Genomic DNA, 12,228 nt, shown 5'->3' with positions numbered 1-12,228 from the left:
GTAAGTATTGAGAAATATTAATTTTCACGTTTATTCAAGAATACACTACTTTCATGAATAAAGACAATGTATAAGAATTAAAAAAAAAAAAAAAAAAAAAGGATAGCAATGAATTCTCCTTTCATGGAAAATGCCATCGACCCGAGAACAAAGCTCACGAATGACTGACCGTGGCTGTGGCCGGAATCAGCGGCACTGACCTGCGCTAGCCTCAGGTCCAGCTGCAGCCTCTCGCTCCTCCTGGATAGCAGCTGCACCTCGGTCCGGAGGTCTGCGTTCTCCTGGGCCCACGCCTGCAGCCGAGCCTCCAGCTCCCGCAGCGCCTGCGACAGCGACCCGCTCCCGCTCCAGCCCTGACACCGGTCACAGCGGAGTGTCGTCAGGACACTCCGAATCGCGCACAACCACAGTCGAACCCTGACACTGGTCACAATGAAATGACTTCAGGCGGGACTGTTAGTTACCTTAATTACCTTGCTTCTTATATTTCTTTTTTTTTTTTTTTGCACTTCATCTCAAATAAATTCGTAAAATAACCATACTTAATCCATATAAAATAAAAACTGTAAATTTTTGTTCGTTCAAAATCTTTAATCTTTTCTTGAAGTTCTTTACCGATTGCTTTGAAATCTGACAAAACATTGCATTTGAATACTTCTTGCATGTTCTTATATACCTGTCACACCTGTGACAGGTAAAAAGACAGAAAAAATATAGATAGGTAAAATTATATATATGTACAGTTGGAGCTATAGAGTAACATATATAGAGAGACCGAAAGAGATGCTTTGTACATATATGTGTACCTACTTAAAATTACAAAAAAATTGGAAGAGGCATAGCAACACATGCCGGCCATTAGCTAGTTTATGAAAGGCTTTTTCTACTAAAGAAGTTCTTATTTTGTGCTCTTTATGAAATATAAGGCAACTTTAATGTCAGTCCTAGCATTTACTGAAAGCATGATATCTTGTGGTATACAGTTTTGGATTAACTGTTTGTAGACTATAGAAACCTGAGTTTTTCAGAGTTTTGGGAAAATCCTAATCTGTAATGAAATGATTTTTGAATGACATAATAAAAATAAAGATATCTAAGAAAAAGTCTTACATATAAATGGTTAGACTAAAACTGTATTCCATATTATTTCATGCTTTTAGTACATGCTAGGACTGACCTAAAAAAAGACTTTAAAGTTCATTAAAGGCATTAAATAAGGTTATGTTTAGTAGAAAAATCCTTTATAAACAACTAATTAAAACACAACAAGCATCTCGCCATACGGCTGCCAGAGGACTAAGTTCCCTTACTACATTTTCATTTACTCCAACTGACTATTAAGTTAGTTGTGAAACAACACGTGTACACAACCAGACCCCCCAAATCATTCTGTGGGCCCCATTGCTAGAAGTCATGATGCCGCCCCCTTTTTTTCTAACAGAGATAAAAAAATGTTTTTTTTTTCCTTTATGTATATTGTTTTAATTAAATATTTTTTATACTTTTCACAATAATTTTTAAAACACATTAAAACTAGTTTTAAGTCAGTGTTTCGATTGTCAACGTAAACTGATTTTGAATAATGGCAAATAAACGAGTGTAAGAGTTCTGCACTGTCAACATGGTGTCACGTCAATTGGTAGTGGTTTTGTTACTCACAGATGTAGATTCAGACACGTTCTGAACGCACAGCATATTCCGAATAATATTACTCTGGTGTAATATTTCATCGGTAACTAAATTTAGGCCTTACCGTTTGTTTTATATGATTTATTTAAAATTGTCTACTTTTTTGTTTTAAGTTTTTTTTCTTTCCTTCGCAGGCCCCCTAGACCCATGGGCCCCGTTGCCATAGCAACGGTACCACCGGCCATGTGGGGGCCCTGTACACAACAGTGAAGAAATTATTTCAATCTGAAATCTTCTTCAAGAAAATTCACCCAGCATCTTTGCATATGAAAGTACCAGCTATTAAAGATCAAAATTAAAAATAATTTTCTTTCAACTACCATACCTCAGCATCAGCATGCACCTTCAGCTGTTGATAGTCGATATTTTGACTCCGATATTCCAAAAGTTCATTCTTCAGAGCTGCATTCTGGAATGCAACGCATCATTATGATTGTGCAATGGTATAGTTCTCCTTAACCACATAAGTCAAGCAAATTAGGACAGATAATAGTATGTACTATGGCACAGTACTTCATAGTAAAACTAGTGAAAATGTATAATACGTACTAAAGTGAAAAATGGCTTTATTCATTTATATTTATGTTGTTCTAAAACATGACTCAGCACAACTTAGTAATGCAAACTGATGACTTCTAATTAGTCAAAAAATTGGTGAAGGGTTGCCGATCTCAGTGACTGGTAAAACATACAACCCTGGCCTAACATCATGCATGATTATCGCCATCAGCCTAGCTCAATAATAATAGCGGTAATAAACAAGTTTTTGCACTTCAAGAGCGTAATTAAGACCCTTGAAGAACATGGGTGTCCAAATTGACATGGAAGTGCCTCTCAGAGACAATCTGAGACTCAGATTACATGACAGAGTAGCAACTAACTACAGTAAAACCTTTTTGTTGCGACCCCATTTATTGCGACCACCTCTCTATTACAACCCGATTTCGAGGAACCGTGAAAAAATTGCCGAAAATCTGAAGAAAATAAGTTTCTTGTGGTGAGTAGCGTGTTACTGTGTTTCTCTTGCCGAGTGCTGTACTGCCGTAGGCAGCGCATATCTAAAAATAGATACCACTTCCTGTTGACCGCTGTCAGCTCTTAACAACCCCCATTCCACGTCCCTTTGCCGGCAGGGTGCAGATAAAGGTTTTTGTGGCAACGTGTTTACACAGCGACCGACTGGATGCACGCCCGCCTCGACTTGTGTTAACTGCCGCAGCGATGTTTATTTTGACAGCCCGTGGGTTGATAGAAAAAGGTCGCTTCACCCAGCATAAAAAAAAAGGCTACGCCACTTATTCCCCACTCAGGAAACACACTGGCTGCTGTCTGTCTCCCCCACATTTATCTTCTAACATTCCACGTCTCACCTCTCGCGCAAGCAATAACGAAGCGACCACGCATTGGGCCGTTTTATGCTTTGTTTGGTGACAGCAGCTTGATTTTATTCGGTATATTCCTTTTCATAGGACCCTTGCTATTAAAATACATTTATATTTAAGTTTGAAAGCTTATAAATTCCTTGCCAGAGATGACTGAACTCGAACTTGGTGTGAAAAGTGACATATTTTGACCCCTCCCTCACCGCTTTAGTACCCCATTCATAAAAGCCCAATTTTACGGGAGAAGGGAGGGTGAAATGAGCATTTTCTCACCAAAGATTTTTCAAAGGAAGTGAGGTTGGGGTGTTATAAGGGAGGACACTATATGGTTTGTGTGTCTCGGAGAGATGAGCTAGCCTTGAAGAATGTTAACGAGGGGAGGGAGGGGTGAGCTTATGCGTCATGAAGCCGCTGCCGCCAGCCAGCCGGGCGAGCTTCGTGTGCGCCCACTCGCGTTGCAGAACCTACAGCTGACATATTTTTAAAGGAAATGACCCATTATTTTTTTGTTATTCTTACATGAACATTATTGGAAGTATTAAAGCCTACACAAAAATACGCTGTGTGTTAAAATTAACAGATTTTAATGTTCTTTCATTTTGTTTTTTTTTCTTTCTGAATTTCACATTTTGGTCAAAATCTCCAATTTTTTTACGGTTTTCTCGAGAATGTATTCGTTAAATCCGGGGTTCGTGACATTGGGGTTCTAGTGTATTTAACTACGGCAAGCAGAAAACGTACATGTAAACTAACCAGTAAAAATAAACTGTCTTTTGACATATTTTCTTTAGAGGTGGCCTGTAGGGCAACGGACTAGTCATTAAGGTTGAGGTGGGTTTAAAGCAAAGCCGTCTAGCATTGTGAGTGACAGCATCCTGCCATTGTACGGCTGGTTCCTTAGCGAGTAGCGGTTTGAGGGGGGGGGGGTTTTAAATCAACTGGAAATTTCTGAAAACATCTATTACGACCCCCCCTCTATTACGACCCAATTCCTGGGAACCGTGAGGGGTCGTTTCAGAGAGGTTTGACTGTACATAAATAAATGCGGTGTTGCGGCAGCTATATGTGAAAATCTGAATGATACAGAGGGTTCGAAGCAAGATGCTCACTATATGGTCTCAAGCATCCCTTAGGCATATGTATAGAGCCAAAATTTTATGGTGTTATAAAAAAGCAAATTTTTTCATTAAAAATGGTGGATTTAGTCTTTATTGACATTAAAAATTTAATTCATGTAATAAAAAGTACTGTAAATGCTTAAACAATTTGTGGTAACACACTTCAAATACTACTACATATATTTATGAGAGTCAGTTAATTAAAAAAATTCAATAATCAATGTGATATTCCTCTGTAGATCTTTATCTATAATTGTATGCAATCAGCTATAAACTGCTTTAATATACTTTACTTAAAAAAAATTATGTACATCATAGAGTACATTTTATGTACTATGTTTTAGATGAAAACATCAAAGACATGAATTGTATATTTTAATAGCTATAATGACGTAATTGAGGTGAAGTTCACTGCATTTAGATGTTATGTGGTGTTATTGACTTTCAGTTCACAGTGTTTGGTAGTTTATTGACTTAATTTCGATGTTATTTAGTTTTTATGACTATTCACCGGATAATCTTGCTCAACCTATGTACTATCAGTCCTTGCAGTTGGTCAAAAAAAATTCCAAAGTTGTGATTCACACTCAATTTTCATTGCCATTTTTCAATTTATCTGGTGCCAGTAACCGTTTGAAAGATACAAAAGAAATTTATAAATAACCCATGCACGTGTAAAGTTAAAAATAAAAATACCTCATTTTTCAAGCTCTTGATTTCCTTCTCTGCCTTAACCATATCCACAAGTGTCTTCAAGGCTTCGTTACTACACAGTGGATGTCTGGAAAAAAAAAAAACTGTTGAGAATTACTCATCAAAGCCCCACTCAAGGCACACACACACACACTCACATACACAGTGAAATGTCTAACTGTCAGATGGGAGATGCTGTTTTGTAATAATTCCTGAACAAATTTCAAGTATTTCTTCAAAAGTGAATAAAGAAGTTCATTTTGTCAGTGACTTCATTAGACACATTTAATCTTAAGATTATCTCAACCTGTCCTATAGTTGAACCATGCCGCACACCGACAGACAAGGGTTTATTTCCTCGTCTCTTCATGGCTGGCCATCTCTTACCGTTAATCGGCTCAGTGCTCATGTGTCCTTGGACTCCCAAATGAGGGCGGTAGCTACGCTTCCCTTTACTACGCCCAGAACAGCTACCTAATAGAGCAGTCCGGACAGCCATAGCCACACAGACCTGAGGTCACGTGCAAGACAAGAGCATCTAACGTCGGAACTCGCCAGAAGTACCCGGCAGCGAAATAATGTCCACAAGGTGCTACGGTTTTTTTTATCACACGAGCAAAGTTTATTTATTGAAAATAATTAATTTACCTTTGGCCATGTATGAAGTACATTCACAGCGAATTGCATCGCTTTCCTGACCACATATGCGATAAAAGAGGGCAGAGTCATTTCCCGCATTACAGCTTCTTAGAACTTGATGCCTCGAATTTTTCCCTCATCCAGCCATCGAAACTGCCTGCAATTCAAGACCTGCGACCTTCTGCTGCAAGAGTGTGTTCGATGCCGCCTGCCTGCCGCCAACTTGAATACCCGTTTACGGACAGGCGCCTCGTTTGTGTTATTATCCGACCATTTACGAGCACACTATCTTGGGCAAGTGTCGGGGAAGGTAATCCAATCTTCATTATGGTTAGTATTTACTGTGTTGGAATAAACATCAGTGGAAAATCCAGCTTCAGATAAATCAAATCTCATTTAATAAAAAGTTTGCCCGCCCCTCAAAGTAAAGCTGTTTGATTCGCACGGTACATCACGGATGATATGAGGTAGGCGGTCATAGATTCAAAATACCGCTTTTTTTTCCATTAAGTGAATTTTTATATTCGTGCATCCACAATGTAAACAGCACTTGTGTAGCATTAAATACAATGCAACGAATAAATAATATGACCAATCAAAAAATGGTATTTTGCTCTTTCTTTAAAAGCTATTCCTTTCCTTACAGCCTGAAAGTTCAGTTATGCCATCTTTTGTGTCAACAGCAGGTCTGGAGAGAAAAGCCAAAAGCTTTCAGGGCTAGTTTACCTTGCATCACTAGGATATGCTAGTGGCAAATAATGGCAGTCACATTTAGTAAACAACACAGTTGGGAATTACGTTAACAGGTTAAACACACTTTCTAATAATAGAAAACATTTAACTTACGATTTTTTAAAATTTAATTAGAATTGAAATACATTTTATGTTAAGATTATTATTTTGTAATTCAGAAATGTTATTGGATCCTCTTCAGAATTTTATGCCGAAGCCCTATTACGTAAACAATTTTGTCCATGAATTTTCTGAAATTAATTTTAGGTTGTTGAAATCTCCAAATGTTATTCAACAGTTATTTTAATGTATTAAAAAAGTATTTAGACATATATTAGTACTGTAAATTGATTTAAACAAGGATTGTAAAACCAATTATTTTGATTAACATACACCCTTGTGGAAGTAAACTTATTTGATCAGCGCTGCTTTAATTTATTAGCGCTGTTTAAATTTTCCTGGAACGAATTAGAGCGTTACTTCGAGGGGCAGGTGTAAGCATTTCCACTGGCTTAAAGTTTCAAGGGAAAACCCATTCCCTGAGTGAGTATGTCAGTCATCATTCTGAGTGTGCATTCTGGACACTCATGACACTTTGGGTCTCTTGTAGGAACATACCCAGGACTCTCAAGTTCACATCACTGACAGCAGGGACACAGGTGAAATCCCAAACCAAAAGCCAGAACCAAATTTACGAGCGAGTTAAGTATTCAAGTGGTTTGGAGCACATTACAATCTTGTAAGTCCAGTCGTATTACGCTTTCTTTAGTAACTGTGCAACGTAAAACACTGGCTTTACTGTTTACAAACACACCCCTACAGTTAGTGGTGTTCCGTCAATTTGAAAATATTTGAATTCTTACCACGTGTTTTCTTTCTGTCAACAGTACTGTAAGACTTAAAAATTTATGTCCTTATAAACTGTCAGTCGAGAAAGTTGTAACACAGGCAATGTTTAAGTGGCAATTACAGAATTTTCTTACAAAAATGGCTATAAATTGTCCACTACAAAAATTAGTAGGAATGCTTTGAGCTGAAAATGTTAATGTGTTAGTGGAAAGTTGTATGACTTTCTGGTTATGCATACATTGAAATCTCATTATAACATACTTCTCTTTATTAGTGTTATTTTTCTTTTCATTTTAAAGCATATATTTTCAGATCCTTACAAGATTTTCTGCATTAATCAAATGATTGTAAAACTGTACTATTGTACTATAAAACAGCATAAATAGAAACAGTGAGATGAATAGAAACAGTCTGCTTAAAGAATCTTACCAACAATGATACTCTTTAATTTAAATTTTTGTTATTTTGTAAGTTATTTACCAATGCTATTAAGAGTGATAATCATTGAATAATTTGTATTTAAATATTTATGAGAAGGCCGTTTCTATTCACCCCAGTTTATGGTATCATAAACGTGAGTTTTTTCAGGTATGATGCAATGAGATTTCATTGAATTTAGATTCAAAACCAACACACTTCCAAGTTCGTAGTGTGCTCCTAACCGACTAGTAAGTTACAAGCTGCCGGCAGTTGGGGTAGTTTCACAACCTCACGTGGCTCGACAGCACCCGCTTCAGCCCCGTCGGCTCGTGCAGTCTCGCCGTGCTGGCGACCTGCGGGGCGCAAAGCCTGCGCAGCAACTCCGTCTCGGACGTGCTCCTCTGACCGTCCGTGCACGGCGGGGCGTCGCCGTGCTTGGCCTCGTCGAGCTTGTCCCGCAAGCAGCGTGCCTCGAACTCGAGCTGCGCGACCCTGGCGGCGGCGCGCTTCATCTCGCTGAGCTCCTCCTCCTGGGAGACCACTTTCTGCTGCTGGCGCCGGCAGTCCGCCTCGAGGCCGGCGATCTTCTCCCTCAGCGCGCACACCGTCCTCTCCTGCTCCGCCACGGACTCCCAGGCGCTGTCCAGCTGCTGCTTCACGTCGCAGTACTCCTTCCGGAGTTCGAGGCCCTCTTCCTCGGCGGCCTCCAGCCGGGACGCCTGGTCAGCCACGGTCTGGCGGAGGGCCTGAACCTCCGACCCCAGGCTCGCCAACCTCTCCTCGCGGGCGCACTCGAGGACACCTCCTTCCTCGTCCCGCCCCGAGGTGCCGAGACACATCTGGTACGTCTCGTACGTCAGGCGCGCCTGCGTCTCGGTGCCGGCAGCGGCGCCCACGAAGACGGTGGCTTCCAGAGCATGCTCCTCGGGACCGGGGAGCTGCTGCCCCAACTCGGCCGAGCGGCGCTCCTCCTCCAGCTGCCGGCTCAGGTGCCAGTTGTCCTGCTCCAAGCCGGCGTTGGCCTCCCTCAGGCGCTCCAAGCGCTCGGTCGACTCCCGCACGAACCCTTCCAGCTGGTCGATGAGGGCCGCGGAGGAGCGCAGCTGCTCCTGCAGGACTTGGTTCTCCTCGCCGAGGCCGTCTGCTTGGGCCCGCAGGCCCACCAGCCTCGACTCCATCGCCCCCTCCGCGTTCTCCAGCGACGTTCTGTGACACTCGCTTGCCTCCAACTGGAAAAAAGCATGCCAACACCATACTAAATAATTACTCATTTCACCAGGAATTTGTAGGGACCTGAAAAATTCGCGGGTTCAATGACCTCTAGCATGAACTCCATAGTTCTACGTACACTCATTCAAATGTCATTGGCTGCTGTCTTGTGAGACGTCCCAACATAGCAGTCTGTGATTTGATGCTGCTTTAGTTGAGTTTTTCTCATTGGCCCAGAGTCATCCAGGTGAGTTGTGAGCCAATAGCAGAGGCAGCAGTGAAGTATAACTATTTGAATTCTAGCCTATCGCGAAATGAATCAGCGAATTTTTCCGGTCTCTAGGAATTTGTCAGTGAAGATCAGCACACAAATTTTAAGAGCAGCTAACAGAAAAAAACAGTTACTGTGCTTCTATCTGGAACACATAGTCAAAACAGTCTTCCCCCATGTTCACAATCTCTACTCGACTTTGCACCGTGGGCGTGAGGGTGCGAGCGTCTGTGCAGATAATGTGTTCCACGTACGTGTGGAACGAACGAGTTAAAACAATCCGCCCTTTGCGGCATGTGACATAAGTAAAGTTTGACTCACAAAATTAAATTAACAGTCGCGGCAGCACTTTTATAAACTTACCGCGGCAGCAGTGGCAGTAAGAGTTCTTATTTTCTCTTCCTTCTGTGTAATTTCTTGTTCCTGCAACAAAAAACTGAATTATACTATGCATGATTGAAGCCTCCGTATTGTCCTTAATAATCTAGCATTCTACAGTATGGCACAGTCTGTAATCTGTCACTAATTGAGCCGCTCGCGTTCAGATTTTTCCCGGTGGATTCCAGCTGTTGGATTGGCTGCCAAACTTAAAAAAATATATATACATTAAAGAGGTGTGTGGATAAAATTTTTTTTACAGTATATGTTTCTAATGCTTTCTTTTTGTTGGTGGGAATCTAAGATTTTTTTATAGAGGAGCAGGGGGATATATTACCCTCAACCCCCCCCCCCCCCCCTTCCTTTTGCGTACACCCTACACCCTTGCTCAAAGTGGTTATTCAATTTTAAGTTATGATTTTGCTGATAATTATTATTTTGTACAGAAGATATTTCGAGCAATTCAAATGAATGTATACTTAAATTGTACATTCCTACCTGGAAGTGAAATATGTACTGCGCAATGAGATTTCCCTCTGGCAACTTCGGCAGATTTACACAAAATTAACCCCTGTACATTTGGCACTACTAGTGGGGTTTTACATCTCACTAATACGCGCAAAGGTACAGATTCAGTCCCCAGTTTGAGCCAAGCAGGGATGTTGGGGTAAAATTCACAACCATAGCCACATGTTAGCAATAATGGTCTCAGAGAACCCCTTGTAAGGAATAAAGAAACACTTATGCACAGAAATAAAAATAATATGCCATAAATAGAGACAAGATTTTATGGTTTTATTTTCAGGCCAGTTTCATTTTGAGATTTCAGTTTATTATTATTTTTTTTAAATTCTGTTTATTCATAAAGATAACACATTAGTGAACAAATTATTTCTCAAATACAGTGTAATTTTGACTAATACATGATGCACTTTTACGATATAATAATTTCTTATAAGCACGTCTAGGACAGAACTACCTGGAAGAATAAAAATAAATTGGCAAGGTTTTGTGTGTTTGAAAAATGTACCAATGTTATAATGTAAAAATTAGATGGTAATGAAAGTGGTAAGATAAAAAAATATATATATAATTTTTTTTTCCTATTTAGTATTTATTTATTACATAAATTGTGGTTAAAAATTCATGCTAAATAAATTACCTTCATTGAATTTAATATATTAAAATATTACATTTATGTGATGTGATTTAAGATTTGATTTAAAATTTTGTGTAATTTCATGATTTCTAGAGAATTTCGGTGCTTTATGGTGTATTAACCTGCATATTATGGTGTATTGACACGGTTTTCAGTGTTATTTTGGTTTTATCGCCATCCACAATAAAATCTTGTCCCTAGCGATAAATAATCAAACACTGCTCAAAAACAAAAAAAATCTTACAAGTTCTTGAATCCTGCTTCCAAGGTGTTCGACTGTTGAGTTGTGAGCTTTGGCGGAATCCGTCATAATTGCAATAATCCTCTCTTGGTTTGCAACCTGTGCTCAGAGAAATAGATGGATAATTAAGGCACTTTACATCAGCATTAAAACTAGTGGTTTCCAAACTCGGGGTCGCTACCCAAAATAGGGTCAGAGGAACAGTTCTGAGTGTCGCAGCCTGGTTCTTGGGAGACAAGCTATAGTTTAGTATACAACGAAATGTGATGGGACCGGGAAAATAATTATTTAGAGTTGCGGTTGTCAAGGTTTGGAAACCACTGCTATACCCAAGAGGTGGGCTAGTCAAATCTTCAAATACCATAAAATCTTTGGTATTCAAAGGATTCGATATTCAAGGAAAAGTATTCCAAGAAAAATATGGGAGGAAATACAGTAAATTAAAATATTCAGATTCACCACTGATAACCTCTAAAGTTTACCAGGTAAACTTTTTTCTTCTAACTTATTCTGTTACAATTCCTCACGGCAGTTTCCTTTTAACATTTAATTATATAAATAAAATTATTATTTGTAAAGATTCTAGAAAAGTAGCTTGTGAAACAAATATATAAAGGGTAGAATATTTAAATACCATAGTATATAATTTTCTTTTCTTCTACATTATTAGTTTTGAACTTTGAAACCCAGATTCGGAATCAAGAGGTAGATTCATAATACTCTTTGGGATTCAAATTAGAGATTAAGATTCAAGAAAATTGGGATTCGACCCATCACTACTATACACAAACCAATATTTTCAATTTGAAGCAGAGACTTATAGTTTATTCTTAATTTTTACAGGTTATAATATTGTTTTAGTAAGAATTTATATATGCATACTTAGTTATTGTGTCACCCAAACATAAACAATAATTGTTTTTGCCAATTTAACTGAAAAATACGCTTACCAGAACATAAAGTGCACCTGACCATAGAAATCAATCAGGTTGTATGCCTCTCTTAAGAGCCTGATGTGACCCGTAAAAAGCACCCCCTCCCTCACCCCCAAGTGCTTAATCGCCTGCTAGCACGTGTGTGTTTCAATAATGATGAACAATCAGTGCCACAAGCTCGTAATATCTGAGTTACAATTATTATTTTATTTCATTTGTGTATGCATGTTGCCATTTTTCAGCTGCTTGAACAATAAGAACGGAGCCAAGCCATGCACGTGGAGAAATCTGAGTCTCGCACCCACACGTCACATCATGGCCGTGTCCACTTGCCCTTCCACGTGGTGGCACCCTCGAGAATCAACAGACGATGTTAATCATAACCACTCAAGATAACCCCAGGACACCAGTCCAATACAAAAAAATTTCTAAACAAAAAGAACTCAACAATTTTTACGTTAGAAAGCTAAAACATTTTCAGAAATAATTTACACAAGTCTGACGTGAACAGTC

The 12,228-nt window shown here is 39.3% G+C and overlaps 1 protein-coding gene across 5 annotated transcripts in view; it reads right to left on the bottom strand.

Annotated features, from left to right (window-relative positions):
- LOC134539123 (golgin subfamily A member 3-like) overlaps positions 1-12,228 on the bottom strand; it is an 88,655-nt gene that overhangs the window by 19,366 nt on the left and 57,061 nt on the right. For all 5 annotated transcript variants that reach the window (XM_063380867.1, XM_063380869.1, XM_063380866.1 and 2 more), the window contains 6 exons: positions 10,784-10,879; positions 9,366-9,425; positions 7,811-8,751; positions 4,886-4,970; positions 2,015-2,098; positions 201-323 (listed from right to left, as the gene is read on the bottom strand). In XM_063380867.1, the coding sequence (XP_063236937.1) occupies positions 201-323; positions 2,015-2,098; positions 4,886-4,970; positions 7,811-8,751; positions 9,366-9,425; positions 10,784-10,879 (1,389 nt within the window). The remainder of the gene's footprint in view (positions 1-200; positions 324-2,014; positions 2,099-4,885; positions 4,971-7,810; positions 8,752-9,365; positions 9,426-10,783; positions 10,880-12,228) is intronic.

This window comes from Bacillus rossius, chromosome 14 (genome assembly GCF_032445375.1).
Source record: "Bacillus rossius redtenbacheri isolate Brsri chromosome 14, Brsri_v3, whole genome shotgun sequence".
NCBI classification, from domain to species: Eukaryota; Metazoa; Arthropoda; class Insecta; order Phasmatodea; family Bacillidae; genus Bacillus; species Bacillus rossius.
Note: the sequence above shows the minus strand (reverse complement) of the source record. Positions and strands in the feature narration are given on the sequence as shown.